This window comes from Rhyacophila brunnea, unplaced genomic scaffold, assembly GCF_057557595.1.
Source record: "Rhyacophila brunnea isolate RB1 unplaced genomic scaffold, BYU_Rbru_1.0 scaffold_8, whole genome shotgun sequence".
Lineage (NCBI taxonomy): Eukaryota > Metazoa > Arthropoda > Insecta > Trichoptera > Rhyacophilidae > Rhyacophila > Rhyacophila brunnea.
The window spans coordinates 30,170,961-30,190,579 of NW_028233350.1; the positions used below are offsets into that span (position 1 = coordinate 30,170,961).

General features: G+C 30.7%; 1 protein-coding gene across 11 annotated transcripts in view; it reads right to left on the minus strand.

The window, feature by feature from the left end:
• ome (dipeptidyl peptidase 4 omega) overlaps positions 1-19,619 on the minus strand; it is a 116,973-nt gene that overhangs the window by 33,076 nt on the left and 64,278 nt on the right. For 3 of the 11 annotated variants that reach the window (XM_085959036.1, XM_085959034.1, XM_085959029.1), the window contains exons 1-2: positions 19,095-19,508; positions 8,477-8,567 (exon numbers count right to left, since the gene is read on the minus strand). In XM_085959036.1, coding sequence (XP_085815162.1) covers positions 8,477-8,515 — 39 coding nt within the window. In that variant the 5' untranslated portion in view covers positions 8,516-8,567; positions 19,095-19,508. Of the gene's footprint in view, positions 1-8,476; positions 8,568-19,091; positions 19,509-19,619 lie in introns of those variants that run through there. The other 8 variants (XM_085959037.1, XM_085959033.1, XM_085959030.1 and 5 more) reach the window with 4 other exon arrangements.

The following is a 19,619-nucleotide window of genomic DNA, read 5'->3' on the forward strand; positions in this document are numbered from 1 at the left end:
TTCGTCAAAAATTCTTTTTTTATGACTGCATTCGACAAATTCAAACTCATAATTTTTACTTCGCCAGCTTTCAGGAATATCTGTGTATTTAGATACATGAACGTGATTTTGAATATCTTATACAGAAAGCATAGGAGCATTTTTTTTTATAGCCAATAGTACATTATCAATCAACACTTTGATTAGATCGCAACCAGATTAGTTGCAAGTCCACCTTTTTTCAAATGTTTCAATTTCGTAACAGCATCCCGGTATACTTTTTGACTTAAATGCCTTTTTTAAATATACAACTTCCATTCAATCCACTTATTTCCAGACGTGAATTCTCCTTGCATATTTGCTGTGGAGCATATGATGAGTTTGAAACAATCATCTGTTTACGAATATACAAATATATCACCAATTCTTACTTTTTGCGAATGCATTGAAGATGGCATTTCTGTTTCGACGATTTCAGAGAGCCATTCCATTTTAAAATTATCCTTTTTGACATTTTATGAGTCTATAGGCTACTAGAATTGTGCATGTGATGGTTTCGTGCTTTCGAGCAAAACCAAAATCTGACAAAGGAAACTTTCTTTTACAATAATATGTTTGTGTGAGACTGTGCGGGAGATGAAAACATGTGTGCGGACACATTTTGGTAGGTGTGCGCGCACACACGCGCACACCTTACAGGGAACGTTGGAATGAAGATGTTTGAAAATCCGGACAATAACTTAAGTGATTTTAGTGATATCCACAACTGAGGTAATGTTTGTATTTTATGTCTGAATACCAAAGTGGCATTTTGTATATTAATTTTTTTGAATGACGATTTGCTTGGAATTTTTAGCATAATATGTCATTTTAAAATGCGCAACAATATCTACTATTTTGCGAGCCGGCGGTTAGGAAACACGGGTGTAGATAACAATTTGCATGTTCATGTGAAAAACATTGGCTGGGGCATTTATGTATCGAAACAATGAAAACGTAATGTGCACATCAATCTCTCACGAGTTTTTTCAATTGTTGATAATATCTTTTACTTTTAAACAATGAAATTCCTTGGAATATAAGCTGACAGTCCATGAAATCATTATTCTTTCCTACCATATGGAATGTAAGCAAATTGCAATTGATTAATATTCAAAGCAAATTAACTATGAATATAACATTTATATTCATTACCTATTTAAAATTCATTGCTGTATTATCATCTTATCGACAACAAAGAATCGCCATGTTTTCATCGTCATCGTCGGCAATTGAATCTAATGTGGGTCTTGGCCACCTCCAAGAAACGTCCTGACTTATCTACGTTCGTACCCCACTCACAGTCCAACTACCTCAGTATCTCCCAAGCCAGTCAGATGTGTCATGTGAGCCCTTTGGGTGGTTCAATGTTTTCTAGCCATGAGACATAGCTTATGATTTCTCCACATTTTTAGTTTTTAGAGATTCTGGATTGGTTATTCAAGAAATACAGGCGGACCTCGACTTACGAACGTTCGACTTTCGCACAATTCGCTATTTCGCACATTTAAAAAAAAACGTTTTTTTTTTAAACATCGCGCTGGCCGTGGGGTTAAGATATCCCCTTCTCGCTCGCTCACAAGCAAGTGCATTTCTTGCGTCACTTGCATCCTGCTCGCACCCGTCACTTTGCTTGTGAGCTAGCTAGGATAGGTTTAGTCTTGCGCAGGAGCGCATGCGGACGTTGTCGTGTTGCACGTTTTGCTAATTTTCTTCATTTGAAATATTTCACCCTAAAAATTTATAAACATGAGTGAGAAACGGAAAAACTGCAGTGTTGATACGAACAAAAAGAAATCAAGGACATATAAACTTCACATGACGTTCTGATTGCGGTGAATCTTTTGCTTCAATCGGACGTTCGTATGATACAAATAGGTCTACTACGATATGTTCAATTTTGAAAAATAAAAATGAACTTAAGGAATACGTTCAAAATTGTGGAAATATATTATCTTTAAAGGTTGTTTCCAAAAGACACGGCACAGTTATGGATGAAATGGAAAAATATTTGTCATCATGGATCGACGACCAACATCAAAAAGATGTCCCTCTGAATATTTCAATTATTCAAGCGAAGGCTCTTAGTTTGTACAAAGATTGGAAGGCTAGAAAAAGAAGATTCTAACACGATTTTTCAAGCAAGTAACCGTTGGTTTATATTAAATTCACTGGAGAATCGGCTGATGCGGATAAAGATGCTGCAAAATAATTTATTTCCTCATTATCCAAAAAGTATTGAAGATGGAGAATATTCCTCTAGCTAAATATTTAATGTAGATGACACAGGTTTATTTTGAAAAAAATCCCTAGTCGTACATTCTTATCTAAGGAAGAATCAGTTGCCCCAGGGCATAAACCTTCTAAAAACCGATTGACATTGCTTCTTTGTGGAAACTTGGCTGGTGATTTAAAATTGATGCCAATGTTAATTTATCAACCAGAAAATCCCAGAGCATTGAAAGGGAAGGATAAAGAATTGCTTCCAGTAATCAAATAAAAAAGCCTGGGTTTACTGCGTTAATATTAAAAGATTGGTTCACTTTACATTTCGTGCCAGCAGTTAAGCAATATTGTAAAGTTAATGATTTACCATTTAAAATATTTTATTTAAAATAAGAAAAAGAAGAGTGGCAAACAGTTAACTCTTGATAACTTTTTAAGGGAAACATCCGCATACCCCACTTAAACATGTCTCTTAAACATCTTATATTTACTTGATAAATAAATATTTCAAAATACACACAATTTAATTTTTTTTTACTTCCCTCTACTTTCGAACATTCAACATTCGCACACCTTTTCAGGAACCAATTATGTGCGAAAGTCGAGGTCCTCCTGTATCTTTATTTATTTGTTTAACTCATCCACCCTAAAATTACCGGTCGAATCCGTTTGAGATCAAATTTGAGAATTTATGAATTCCTGTACAAAGTCCAGAGCTTTTTTTGGTTCTGAAAGCATTAACCTTGTTATAATAAATTTAAGAATCAGTTTCCGTCAAGTACGAAAGAGTTTGAAAATGTTGTGTATTTTTAGTAAGTATGTATTACCTACTTGCTGGCGATTTTGCTGCGTTTAAAGTGTGGTCGAATTGGTAGCTGCAGACGAATTATAAATAAGTACGAGTACATTGGCATAATATGGAAACGTGGCGGCTATAAAGTGTTATTTATTAGTATTTCAGTATTATGTACGCTTGGTATACGTAATTTTTCTGAGTTTTCATCTAAATATTCTAAATAATGGTGGTTCAGTCGTTTAGTATATCTATGTAAATACTTGACACGGTATATTTTATCACATGCTATTATAATGTGAATGCTTTGGTTCCGGTGTACGGCAAATACGTTTGGTGTTAAAATGGTATAAAATATATAATAAATATAGTGATTAATAAAAAATAAATAATTTATCTTAAATAAATTTAATAGAAATTTCATTGTATTGCCTTGAAATATCTGTATAATATGATATAATAATTAACGGAATCAACTCATTACATGAATCTAAAATTATGTTAAAAAGATTGCAGTTTTTTAACAGATGCGTACGATAACAATGTGAAGTTTGCAATAAATTAATTTATAATGCGATATTACATATAGCTGATTTACCTACTAAGCGTAGTTAACGATCCTACTATCAATTTCTTTTATTTAAAAAAGGTTCCAATTTCATAAAAGAAAATTTGAATTAAAGGCCGCATAAAAAGACCTGTAAATGATGGTAGAATGTAAAATGAATGACGAATTGTATGATTTATACAATAATCTGCAACTCTATAATTTATTATATAAAAATGTCCCAACTAAGATTCGTGGGACATCTGCAACGGATAAGCGACTTCAACATTCAGAAGAAGATGCTCAATGGATTCTTATGGAGAATAGGGGAGAAGATCATTACTTCGACGGAGAGACAATGTGGGGAGAGACACCAGGGAGCTTTTTTGCTGGTGAACGTGTATGATATTGTAACGAAAGATTGAATATCGTAGAGGCAGAGGATTGAGAAGTTCAGGGCTCGGTTCAAGCCGTGAAACCATCTAAGAAAAAAGGGAATTTTCTTCTATAGAATAATCCGATCGTCTTTGTATACCTAAAAGGTCTGCGTGGGTGCCTGCCCATTGGTAAATATATTACAATTGCAGAAAAATTTACTGTTAATAATAGACGCCATCAATTTTTAATAAATTATTTACTTTAATTGCGTTCGCCGCGTCGCCTACTCAGACTGGATGAATATCAGACTCATTGTGGGAAGTAAATATTTGCTATTGATAATTAATTACTCACTATCTTTGAACGATATCCCGCAATCTCAAGTATTTAAACAAGACGTCAGGACTCATTGTGGTATTGATTACTTCTCCCGCAAGCCATTGTGTCAATATTAAAACCGATCATTACAATTTATATCATTGTAATAGACACGGCATTCTTATCTTTAGTAAAGTCATTTACATTTTGTTAATAAATTATTTGCTAATTTTAATTAATTATTTACAAAAATCTTAGCCAAGAAATAATATTGGTTATCATTATGATAGGCAAGAAATTCTTGAAATATGAAGGCTTTTATTATCGTTAGAGTAGCTAGGTAAATTGATACGGTTTTCTCTATTTCTGAGAATAATAATTAGTACACACAAAAGATAATATACCTACTTAGTGGTGTCTATCTAATTTTCTAATAACTGACAGGCACGTACATAGTTTAATATAATATTAATATAAGAGTAATATTTTCAACAAACCTCTACTCTGTGGAGGCCCATATATTAGGATCGGACATGGTCGAAAGAAAGAAGAATATTTTCAAAAGATTCGGCGTTTATTTGGTGGTAACTCATAATAATTTATAAAACCAGTTTATCATTTTGTATTCACTACATATCGTCACCTCAAATACTACAACTAGATAAATCTGATTTGGCCATTGCCGGGAAAATGAAATTTAAAGGGCCTAGGGCAGGCTATAATTGGTATTTAAAATAAAAATGAAAAAATGTGCTTGTCTAATTGAGAACAATTAAATAATGTTCAATTGTATGAAAAAAATATTGTAGATATATTATTTTATTTATTTAATGCATTTATGGTTTTAAAGTTATCTAATATTTTCGAACAAAAAAATTAATACAGTTCCCATTAACTTCTGACTTACATAGTTTTATCATTTTGTAGAGAAACACAAATGTAGAATCATATTTCAATAGCTATCTCAAAAACAGTGAAAATCAAGTTATTTAGTTGTAGTATTGAGGTGACGATATAAATATTGCTTTACAACACGTCTTTCGCTCATATAGTGAGCATTATCAAGTCTGAGGTCAGAAATACATACTATTACATATTATTATATGTTTGAGTTTATATTGTAACGTTTTAAGTATTACAGATGCTGGTAATGGAGATGGCAAAGAAGCTATATAACGAGGTAAAGAAATTGCTGACAAAACTATAATTAATAAAGTTAAAGGTGGCGATTTTTAAACGACAAAATACGCGTCGTAAAGCAATGTTCTCATGTAGTGAATACCAAGTGATAACTAATTTTATAAATTAAAATAAGACGGGTAAGTAGTTGGCAGTGGATTTTTTATATACAACATCTAAATAATATCAGTGGAGACGTATCATATTGGAACATGGACCTGGCGCAGAGCTAAGAAGTGATTTTAGCGATCTTTGAGAAGATGCAAAGGATCTTTGTTTTCAAAGGGTCATTGTTTTCTAAAGATGTTGATGAAAAAAATGTATGTAGATGGAGTTTTTATGTAGGTAGTATATATTATGAAAGTGACGTTGGAAAAAGGTTGCTAAGTCTAATGGTTAAATCAACTGTAAGTAAATAAAATTATATCACCGAAATTCTAACTCAATTCGTCATTCTACTTTTTTTTTTAATATAGCAAAAAGAAAATATAAAATATTTTCGCAAAAAAATGCCAATAAAATAACAAATCGTGTTTCTACTAATGCCTGCCGCGTCCAAATGCTATAATATAATTGCTTAAATTACAGTTTCGAGAAAACTCATTAGTAGCAATTAGTGCTCTTCATTTACGGTGATTTAGAAAATCAGGAATCTAGAACGATTAATCGAATATCGTGAGACTTAAGAAAAAGAATATTAGTAGTATACATTATAAGGAAACAATGTAGGTGGGGTAAACAATCATTCCCTAATATTAAAAGACTCCAAAAATATTGCAGAAAGTCTTATTATATGCAGATGAAGCTTTTATATAATATGCAAGTAAAGCATATAAAAGGTTATTGAGGTTAATCATTAAATTAGCAGCGAGTCATTTGGCGCTGCAGAATCAATTGTAGACTGTAGCAAACTTCACACTTCTCCTTTTTAAGATAGGTAATTTGACAATGAACAATGATATTAGTAACAAAAATTTAAATTTATACACATTTTAATTTTTTTTGCGGAAAATGAATGGTTTTATATTTAATATAAGTATCTACCTACTTAAAAAAGCCTTAAAACAAATAAATATTCAAAAACCTCTTTATGACAACTAAAAAAAATAATAATTACTACAAAGCACGAAATGTTACTATGAAGCTATTAATATAATTAATAATCTAATTTTCAAAATGATATTACAATATTGACATCTTCTGTCTATATAAATATGTGTATGATAATATAATCTGGATTAGATGAACTGTGCATATTTGAAATGTTTTAATTATTCTTTCACCAATTGATAGTGTCCATCAGGACTAAACCGGTTTATATAAAATTAAGAAATTAAGTATAAATAAAACTATAAATATTTAAACGGTGTTTGTTATTTCAAAAGATTTTGAAAGCGTATTCATAGGTTGCATTTTTTTTTTGTTAATTGACACTGAAAATTAAAACGTTAATTTATTTTTGTATTTTTTTAAAAACAGTGGGGAAATACCTGTTTATTTTGGGGATCCATGTGCTCCGTCTGGAACGGATATGGTGAAAATTACAGCATTAATAAAAATAAAGATGCAAACTTTTTTTAACGTAGAATAGATTGATTTTGTTAAAGAAGATCATTAAAAAATCTATCACATCGATTTTGGATGAGAAGCCTTGAATTCGATAGGTTGTTGCGCCTGATTTCTGTCTGTGTTAATTAATATTCAATTCACCTGAGTAAATTTAAAACTGATGCAAATTAAAAAAAAACATGTTGAATATTTAGTTACTAACAGGTGCAATTTACTTAGTTGACGGTTGAAAGTATTTTCAATAAATTTCAATTATTATGGAACATATTTGGCGCCAGTCTGGCAATTTTATGGTTCATGGAATTATTCTAATTAAACTTTCTTTATATAGAATATTCAAACTGATTGGAATGCACGATAAATAATTTGAAAGAGAAAGTATGTAGGTATGTACCACAAACTTCTTAATTATATTATGTGCAAATACGTTTTGTATACTTTTATTCTAAATACTTTGAAATTGAAGCATTTTTCTTTACAATCGTGTGAATAAAAAATACTCGATAATTATGTTCTATTATATTAGTATATTATACAAACGTATTGTTGGCCGTAGTGAAATAATAATCACAACCAGTTTAAAAGTTTCCCAAATAACACAGCTCTTGAATGTGATGTTATTTCGGATTCACTTTCTGAGTTTCTTACACATGAATTTTTATTGAAGGTTATAATAATAGGTATAGTATTCAAGAACGTAAAAATAATATTATTATTTCTTTGAAAACAATATGTTAGTTTTATTTTAATTATTTATGCACTTTTGAATGAAAACGGTGTAAAATTTTTTCTCCACCAAAATCATCGAAAATGTTTGAATTATGGAAAAGGTATCACATAATAATTGTATACCTACAGTAATACCCCGAACTCGGAGTTACAGGGTTATTTATACGACACTTCAGACCCAGTTCTACCAGAAAAGCATGTGGCAATTGCAAGCTTGACAGAAGGTATCAGATCAATTTTTCAAAATTTTAGAAAACACAGACTCCAACGAAAAACGCGTTATAGCTACAAAGCAAGGAATTAAAAATATTAGCTTACTATGAAGAAATTCTGCGTAAAAAAGGCATTGTGTCATCAGACAAATTTATTAGATTTTATGAAGCCATCGACATCGAAATAAGTTTTTTAGGCAACTCATTTCTTTTTAATAGTTTGTAGACAAAAATTAATATATTGTAAAAAGAACTGTAATTTTATTAAATATTTTTCTTCTAAACTAGTGTTTTTGTTAGTCCTTGGTCTTAATTAAACAAAATTTTATATGTATCTATATGCGTACTTTGTACCCCGACTTTCGCGAATTCGTCTAACCCACCTCTCGCGTAACTTCGGGGTATTACTGTTTATTAAAGAACTTGCTATTCCTTCTAAAATAAATATGACTACCTAATAAATTATTGAAATATATTCATATCCATAATAATAGGGATTCTTCTCACCTGGTTGCTGTTTCCAATCTCTAAGCTGGCCCGCACCATGGTTTATGAAGCAGCTTCCAGCAACCTGCTGGAACCCGATTTTTTTGAAAACCTGAAAAATATAATGTCATTTAGTATGCATCCTTAAGTATTATATAATATAGATCCTCGTAACCTTTTCATTTGACGTACAAAACGAAATATATATACGTCACAAAATCGCATGCGTTTTAAATGAGATAATTCTAACTAGGGATTGCAATTTCGAATGGATATATCAATACCGGTATTAATACCGATATTCACCAAAACATACCATAGACAAAAGAAGTAAGCATAAATCAATAAATATTAATATTAAAATCTATTTATAACACCATGCTATAGCAACTTAAAAAGCCTACCTACAGTTATTAAGTCGACCTTTGTAAATGTCTGTAAATCAAAATATTTTAGAACAGCTAATTTTTACAAATACCATAAGTTCGAGTACAGAAAAATCTCTCTGAAATTCAAAGTTTTTTGGATGTATTATCAACTTTGGATCAATAGAGTTATAGAATAATTGGAAAGATTTGCCACGAATGTTTTCTTTTTCGAAATAATTATGCTAATTTATCGCGACAATTCTATACGTATATTTGAAGGATTTTTTAAATATTATTTAACTTTTATTAGTTTCAGTAAATTTTAGTTTTGTCAGCATAAAACTTATACATTAATTTTATTTATTTGTATTTATTGTATATATTTAATATACAATATAGTAATCAATAATTAAAAATAGCATTAAATTCATGAAAAACATGTGTATGCTTTCTTATTACCGAAAATACCGGTATTTTGTGTTTTTTAAACTGGTATTTCGGCACTGGTTTTCAAATACCGATATTTGAAATCCCTAATTATAACGCTTGCCTCGAGCTTTGTATATCTTTTTAATTTCTTTTGCTCTATCATCAATGGTACTCAAACTTAATTTGAGTCCTGAACCACGCTGAAAATTTGTTTCTGTCTATAGTTAGTAGGCTCACTCTACTGCTTGATCTTCAATAATACTCTGTTTTTTTATACACATCCACCAAACACAGTCTAGATTATTACCGAACCTTCTTTTCTCTTTCAGTATGTAAAATTTAAAAAAAAAAACTTTGATTGGGTGTCTTGTAGCATTCGAACCCTGCCCCCACTTAAACATATAATACGACAGAGCAGAAGGCTCACAATTGGTTTTTAATCTAGAATATAGTATTTATGATTATGAAATAAGTGACAAGTCACCGCCATCTTTATATTAATAAAGCCTGAGCATAACTTTTTGCACAAGCAACGAGTGGTCCACTTTTCAGCTGTCAAAATCAGATCCCAGATTGCTTGACATATTGATTCGCCCTTTCTCGCTTCAAATTGAATTATAAGAACTCAAAACAAATATATTAAGTATTTAAATTAAATAATTAAAAAATAAGTAAATTATAACAGACACGTCAGTATGAGCACTATATAGAACAATGGTAGGCAATGACAGTTCACACATAGACGACAACGGGAGGGGCGGAAAGTAGGACCAGTCGTTGTGAATGTATCGGTTTTCTACTTGAGTCAGCAATGGAGGTTCATTTTTTTTAAATGAAGCTTTTACAAAGCAACACGTAAGACCACCATCTTAGTTTTTTTAATTTTTCCAGTTCAACATTGCTTGAACAAGTTTTGTAGTTGATTCAACTATTTCTGGTATTTCCGTCGTGTAAAGTAAATAAAGTTTTTGAAACCTAGAACATTTTTAGTGTATGAAACAAACGTGAAAAAAATTCAGATTTTTTTAAACTTAAGGAGAGACTGGATGAAATCTTATAAAGGTTTATTTTCCACGTCATTTGGTTTAACAAAGAAAATTTCAAACGCACTGACATCGTTGAGACATTTTTTTTAATCTGGGTAAACTTCAACGACTTTGATCGATTCGTTTACTGTACACACACAAAAGGCGATAAACCTTAATAATATATTACGAAAATATGCCAACACATAAATTCGCCTACTATTTTCTGATGGATTTTTTATTTGAAATTCAGATTTAAGGAAAAAATATTTTTCGTTTATCAATATTATTAACAGGAAGCATTCTTTTGATCATCTATTTTATTACTTATATCGCCAATAGGGCACCGGTTATTCTATTTGAGATCAGAAAACGTTAATAGTGAAGACTTTGATTTTTAAAAACCACCGAAGTAAGAAATTCAACGATGCTAAATCACACGATCTTGGAGACCAGTTAACGTTACCAAAACGGAAAATAACACGACCAGAAAACATGGTCTAGAATGGAGATTGACAAGAGAGGTAGAGAAATCTTAGAAATAAGAAAATGACAATCTCGAATCTCGAGAGAGTAATTTTCAAAATTTTGGAGAATTCTCATTTTTTGTGAAATCGAGAAATTATCACAAGGCTAAGATGCCCAAAAAAAATCATTTCTCGGTTAATGAACTGAACTAAAAAATCTAAAAAGAGCTAAAAAAGTAAGTGTTTATCGACTTTCTTTGTGAACGGAACTTGTTAAATTTCTTGAGAATCTCGAATTCTTGAGAAAACAAATTTTCTTGATTTATAGAATTCTCGAATCTCGAAAAATCAAAACCTCTAATCTACAACAATTCCCGTGTTTCGCACCCATTATGCCAAGTGGTGCCATCCTGCTCAAACCATGTATTTGTAGTTGAACCATTATTATGATAATATATATTTTATATTTTTTACGATTTGTATCCGTTTTTATACTGTATACTTTTACATACTTACTTACCAATTTTAATTAACTAATCTCTCATATTGTATATGGATAAGTACCTATATCAATTTTCAAATGACAAAATGACTCCAGTATAAAATGGTGGCATTTTTAATACTGTCAACTCTTATTGATACACACTATATAGTATATGTAGATGTATTTTAACGACTCATAATGTAACGCGGAAATACGACTACACGGCTGCGCGGCCTAGTCGGACGAGTAAAAGGTATTATTGTAAAACAAAATTATAATTTAATTTATTAATTTCACGTAAACATGCTCAAGTTTTAATTGCGCAATTCAATTTAATCTTAGACAAAAGCACTCTAATTAAATTTTAAATCTCCGTTAAGCGGATAATAATATTATTTTGAAAACAACAACAACTCTGTGCCCCGTTTATTTCGAGCAATTCTAAAGTACCGAAGATGCGAATAATTAGATACATTTTGCTGAATTTCACGAATGAATTAAAATTAGATGATTTTGTTTCCACTCTAGGTACGCAGTAGACCAGTCAGCATTGCTTCCGAACCTTTTTCGCTTCACAACGCACTATCTATTGAAACTATGAAACTTTCGCAGCACACTGACGTACCGATGGTTTCTTTCAAACGCTGAAATTTCATATTATTTAGGCCATCCATGGACTGAAACCGTATGCGGTTTAGAACCGTGTGCCTTACTAAGCTTATTTTTTCTGTTCTTGGAAATATATTTTCACAAACTATATATAAGCATCTGATCGTATCCGTTTATACCATACACTTACACTTACAAATTTAGTGAAAATATATTTTCATGAATAAAAATCATAAGTTTAGTATGGCACACGGATCTAAACCGCATACGGTTTCAGTCCATGGATGGCCTCTTCGCGTATTTTGCCTGAAAATATTTTAATCAGATAGGTTCAATTTCTTCATTGTGGATACACATATTATTTATTACTAGTTTTTAGAACGTATTGTTATTTATGCCACGGCCATTAAAAAAAATACAAAATTAAATTATAGCTAGGTAGGCAGGCTTCCATACGTAATATTATAATGTAATAGTTGTCGCAATTAGGGATACAGATGCGCTGCATCGTACATTTCGTTCGTTCAATGGCAGAGTGTTGACATTCAAAGGCTGTAATAATCTATTACGTTTTATATAGAATATCGTGACATCTTCTAAAAAAATTGTCGTAACAAATTGGCATATAATTTCAGATATTAAAAAAAAAGTTATAACTTATGGCTTTATGTTCAGGATTTGTTTAATTAAAAAAAATAGCTAACGCCATCTATTTTATAACTCTAAAGTCCCGTAACTATGCACTATGAGATATCATTATTATAGCCTACCTAAACATACTTCAATAAGTCACGTGCGGTCTACTGTCGTGTAATGGGTTGAACGAATATTATCAACACACGTTCCTCGTAAAAAAGTCTATTAAAATAACATTGACTTTGTAAAGATACATACCATATAATTTATAGTCTACTTCAGAGCGGTTATGATAATTTACCTAAGTTTAAATGCAGTGATTTATTTATAGTATATGTGTTACAGATATAATCGATTATAAAATACCACAATGCAGTTTATAATAATATGTAGCAATGTATTGAATCGTGTTTTGATGGCATAACAATGTTAAACTTGTTAAATCGAAGGTCAACTAGTAAACTAGTTCAGCGCCTTGTCCCACGATTATACCTGGACACGTAATAAGCCGTATTTTTTAAACAAATGATACATGATTGACCGAGAATTAATATTGGACAATTAATTAAATATTACTTATTGGCTTACTAATCCAGTGTTACTAACCGTACTCAAATTTTTAGATTCAACGAAAAATGTAAAATACTATAATTTTACGCCAAACATAATATACCTACTTTTGAATGATTGAAGACGAAAAATGTTCCTTTACTATAATTATTTCAGAAATACTATAATTTGTACACATTTGTACACATTTGTACTATAATCACAATCAATATAGAAAAAGATGGCAACGCTGTAACTGACCATAATATTATACTTAATCTATAATCTTGCTAGATTCTAGTGGTATCACAGAATAGATTATTCGTGTTCGGTGGTAGACAATTGTTTTAACCGCAGAACGGATTAATAAAATATGAATGCGAAACCCAATTACCATTTACTAAGATTTTTATGGCAGATTTGGTTAATGATTTAATGACGGTCGGTACATAAAACGCAAGAAATACTTACAAAGTCTGCTAAATCTAAATGTCATCAAATATAACTTTAATGCATATTATACAGACGAAAATATTGAAAATAAAATATTCTTTAATACGTGCTTAAGCCCATATTTCTCCACACGTGAGAACCGTACCTTCTTACAGCCACACCCATAAAATAACCTACTTTCCTTACAACAGTGTTCCCAGGTTTTTGTCTATCTTCTTAGTCAATAGATAATTCACTTGAATTAAGAATGTAGCATTCATTATTGAGCATTGGGAACACGTCAGAAACACTTAATTGGTAAAGCACGTTGACCGGAATTCAATAGATGCAGTTTCGCGTCGCTAATATTTTACCAAAAATATTTTCAGGTGAGTTCTAAATTATACATATTATATGTTTATACAATTGTCACAAATTTTGATATATGAACGTAGGAATGCACTTAAATATTGTATCTTATTATTGTAATTGTACAAACCACACGCACACAATGTCAAAAGTTGTGGCTATAGAAGCTTGATAATAAATGTTTACAGTGACGTATTTTTGTATATATATTATATATGAATTATTTTTTTCGAGTTGGGTTTGATACAAAATGGTTCCTTAAACAAAACGCTGAACCACCGAGACAGTAGAATTTTCGGTACAGTTCGGTAATGAGGAATACAGTGGAAAACACATTTTGAAAATACCCGATATACTAGATTTCTTGTTAGGTTAACCTAACCTAACCCAACCTAAACTAACCCAAACTAACAAATAATCCAGTGTATCGGGTATTTTCAAAATGTGTTTTCCGCTGTATTCCTCATTACCGAACAGTACCGAATTTTCTAGCCCGAGTTCAAATTGGGCATTACTTTATATATATATATGTTAAGTTAGAGCTGCTGTCTTTTTTCATGAAAAATATATATTATAAAGGGGTATAATATAATATATTTTGTTCAGTAAAATACTGAATGTGAACAAACTTCAAATATAAGTCCTGTAAATCCCGTGTCCAAGTAAATATGGCCGTCCTAGAACTTTATTTCATTTACCTACCTTCAACAAACACCATTTAGCACAGATATAAGCACAGATATATTATGTCCTGATATTATAACTAAGTGTGTTATACTTAAGTGTTATTTATTAACTAGAGATACTGTCTCAAAATTGTGTCATTTGGTGTAATAAATGTTAAAGGTTAACTGATTTTTTAAAGTTATTTTTCATATTGTACAGTAGACAAATAATGAATAATATTAGTAATTATTAAATACTTGTCTAGGCCTATTATTTATGCGAATGATTTATATTTATGACAGCAATTGTTGTGCGTATAGAATCTAGTTCGAACATAATTAAAATAATGTAATAATTTGATTAATGTTTGATTTATTGGATTGTTTTTGTTATTAAACACGCATCGCGAATTTTCTTATGCGATACAAGTATGTAGGTACGTTATAAACAAATAGGTTACTACCAGTACTCTAACGTAGCAAGCTTGACATGTTCTATATTTGAAAACTCGATTATTCCAAATTTCAAATATTCTGTCACGCATTTACAATTCAGCTAAAAGCCATCACATAAACTCATAAATAAATAGAATTTCCAATAGGTATTATTAACATATTGGCGCTTATAATCCTGGAATTCCCCAATATATAATAATGCATTAGGTATTATCAATAAACCATACAATAAATTAAATACGCACACATATAATGAAAAAAAATACATATTTTTAATTTCATATTGCCCTACAAGTGCGGATTGGTGGCTAAAGACCGGACCTAGAAATTTTATAGTAAATCGATAAAAAAAATTAACTTCTTATGTACAACTTTAAACTAAAATCCATATATTGAGTGGCTTGGAAGGGAATAAAAACGTACAAACACACCATGGTAAGGTATCATAAATTATTCTGTATGAACTCATGCAACAGATTCAAAAATATGTGATATTTCTACAAGATGTTCATTAGAGTACCTTACAATTTAATCACAATATACAATACGTATTAATATAGTCAAGGTAGGTATTGTAAAAAATCATTGATATTTTAAGGTTATACTACAGTATTTATTATATTTTCGAGATACGGTTTTGGAGAAATATAGGTATTGTATCTTTAAAAATTAGCAAAGTATCCGAAACTAGTACTTCGATAAAAAAAATGACCAGAAAATATTATGTTTTTCTCAAAGATAGACAAAGTCATTAGATTAAATTGTAAATACAAACACATTTTTAAGTAAGTAGGTAACCGTAGTTTATTTATAAATACAATCGACAAGCGTGTAGCAGAAAGACAAATTCTTCTGACAGAACAAACAGCCACGTCGAAATCACTTTGAAACGGTGTTGGTGTCATTTGAAAGTAACAACACCAACACATAAATGAGTCGCATACCCTGCTATAAAAATCTGAAATCTTCTTACAACCCGCTACCGCGAGCCGCATGCAGTTTCAGTTTCAAAAACATGGTTTTTTAAATTTTATTTTGAAAATCGTACTCATTGTAATAATAGTCTGGATTATTTTAGCTTTTTTCTAATTAAGTAGACAATTATTAGAGTATCATACTTACTTATTTAATTATGAAGTTTGAACAATCCGCACACTTTGCATAATGTGACTCATATCCCATCTAATTTTATCGCCATAGGAATAAAAATAGAATATCTTTTTATCATTATTTTAAATTTTTAAATATTTTTTAAGGATTATGCAATATTATATACCTAATATTTGGTAATACAATCTATATTCATACAATACTTTCTAAAAGGTTCTAGTAAGATCTAATATTTTATATTTTAAACGTTTTATAAATATTTAAATATTATTATTTATTATTTTCACTGTTAATTCTTTGTGAAACGAGATTTTATTAGAATATGACAAATGACGTTTTAATAAATTTGAGAAAAATGTAATTTCTAAAATTAAAACATTATATTTTTGAGTAAAATAAAAGTATATAAGTAGGTATATTAATTTTAAAGGGAGTGACTGTACTTATTTGGAAAGTAGAAGTAAAAATAAAAGGTTTTTGACTTTTGGACAGAAAATTTTTGGCATGAGAGTTAAAAAATGAAAATGTGCTCTTTATTCGGATTTTTGTCCGAAAGGAAGTCCCATGAGAATTCCTATTCGCTCAAGTTGGCCCGAAAGTCAAAAGGTTGGGCACACATGCACTAGACTAAACTGTCGACAGCTCAGTCTAAAATCGCAAGTACAATATCGTAAAACATAAAAAAAAATTACAAGATAATTAATGCGCATTTGGTTAATTCAATACGAATTTTATATATAAATAATTGTATTTACAGAAAAAAATTATTTTTGTCTAAAGTACCTACTAACGACTTACCTAGATGCTTATGCACTCTCTATTTCCTTATTTATTATAATAATACGAATTAATTCACACAATGTCAAAACGATCAAGTTCAGTTTCATTTGATTTAAATAAACATTTTCATATAATTCCCCGCCAAATGGAGTACCTAAGTAGGTTCCTATTGTATGATAGTAATATTAGTTGCATTAAAGTATGTCAATAATGGGTATATAAAATACATTAGAATTCGAATTGGAAATTTATTATTCAAATAACACTCACTGATAATTAAAAATATCATTGTTTTATGGAACAAAAATACTTATCACCGGATGAGATAGTTGTCCAATACTCAAGGCAGAGAGTGACTCACAATTAAATAATTACTACATTTATTATCATATAATATTTTTATAACATATTATTATAATTCCTGACTGATATTATAAAAAATGACACATCATTATACTATAACTTTTAACATGACAGATTCATAAGAGCTTTAAAATACTCACGTTGTTAATGGTCTGCTATTATAGTATGTAGAATTCCTAGTTTGACTAACTACTACTCCCATTTTTTCTTTGGTTGAGGCCGTCTAATAATACGACATTGCAAATTTACTAAACCATCAACATTATCATCATCTGGGGTCGATACACTCCTGGAAGAATGGAAGAAGGCCTCCCTTAGCTTCATCCACTAATTTCAGTACCTACTTCTTCGCCCCGTGTACAACTTTATGAGTTCGTCTATCAAACGGATTTTAGAACACCCTGTGATCGTTTATTGCACTTTGCGACATGTCCTTCCCACTTACTAAATATCACCTACCTAATTATTGTCTTGCTTCGGAACCAAGTCGCGCGGTCCAAATTCAAAATAAAGGGAAGGAATATAAAGGGCACAGATATGTGAAACTTTTAGAACAGATTTTTTCGGCAGATTCAGAGTGTCAGAAACTATGTATTAAAAAAGAGGAAAACTCCATGCTAGCGTTATGGAAAAATGCTACATAGCATCCGCAAGGTGAATTTAAAAAAAAATAGCATGACTTGAATATACAAGAAAACTGGCGAGCGAAAAACGAGTGGTGGAGGGAAAAGCAAGTGTACTTATCTTAAGAATATAATAAATTTGAACGTTCTTTTTAAAATATAAATTTATTCTTTATAAGCGATATTTGGAAATCGTGGCTCTTGGGTCAAATGTGACCTTTTTCGAGTGCAGGCAAAGTCAGGTTTATATATGTTTAATACCTATTTTAATTATAAACAAATGCAAGAAAAACCTAACACAGAGTTACTTATACATCTGAACTAGATTTATCTGACGAATTCATTCAAGGAATAAATTTCACGCTTTCATTGCCTGTAAGCATGCAAAGAATGCTTACGGGCCCTTTTAATTAATTTTGTGATTAACGTGTTAATTTGCATTTGAAAAGCAATTAGCAAAAACACAATTTTGTGCGGCCCGTAAGCATTGGGTTATTGAATTAATTATTCATCGATCTAATTTATACGTGAATCAAACATCTTAATAGTAGGTATATAATACCGGGTCCACACTGGCAACATGTCGCGCGACAACCTCGTTAAATTGTACGTTAAGTATGATAATTATCGTAAAATTTAACGAGGTTGTCGCGCGACATGTTACCAGTGTGGACCCGGCATAATATAATGGTATATTATATATATAAATGGTTTCATAGTGCTACGATATCGTATAGCAAGTGTAAAGAAACGTCATTATATTATAATGTCTATAGTGTTTTGGTGAAAATTTTCGATAACCAAACGGATATTCAAACAAAGTGTCTCAAAACTCTGCGATTTTTTGCATTTCATTCAAGCGTCCTCCTCTATGTCTAATTTATTTTTGTATGATACAACGAGCATAATGTAATATCTGTCATATATATAACAAGATCAAGACTATATAAATTAGACAACACGTGGCGTTATGCATTGAATAAATAAGAGATGTTTTCGCGTATCTGAGACAGGTAATTAATTAACTTTATAATTTTGGCCCATCGCCGCAATATCGAATGCATAACTCTTTCAATGTAACACATGATTTGTTTAAATGTGTATGTTTTAAATTGTAACACAATTCATAATATTATGGTTATAAAATTATAAGTAACATTGATAAATATTTAAATAATTTATAATAATTATACTTAACCGTTTTTCAAGTTTTGTTAACATTCATGTGTTTCGTTATACTAATTTATTTAGAATAACATTAATCAAGTACTTACCCAACTATTGAAATACCTATAGACCTTTTTATCTATCCCTGTACGTTGTATGTAAAGTTTGCGAAATATTACATTAATAAAACGAAAAACAATTTAGTTGCGGATGTCAATTATTTTGTCTTGGCATTTTTTATCGAAAGAACCACAGCATGTTAAAATTACAACACTTTCACAAAACTACAATGTTATATTTATATCACTATATCATGGTTAACAAAATTTATTCTCGGACGGACGGTTGACATTTCACTAAAACTTTCTATCGCTCGATTGCGGCGCGTCGTGTCCTTACGTCGTATCGCACCTGTTCCCGCCAAAATAAAACCGGTGCAAGACTGTCTGTCGGTGTGGCAACACTGCTTTGAGAACGATTTCCCGCGCACGACTCGCTTCTATGAATACTGGCAACACTCTGAACTTGTTACATGAAGTTTGACGACGTTGGTTACGACTAGAGATGTTCTATCCAAAGAAAATGTATCAATATCGGTATCGTATCGAAATATTTTACCTGCGAGACCACTA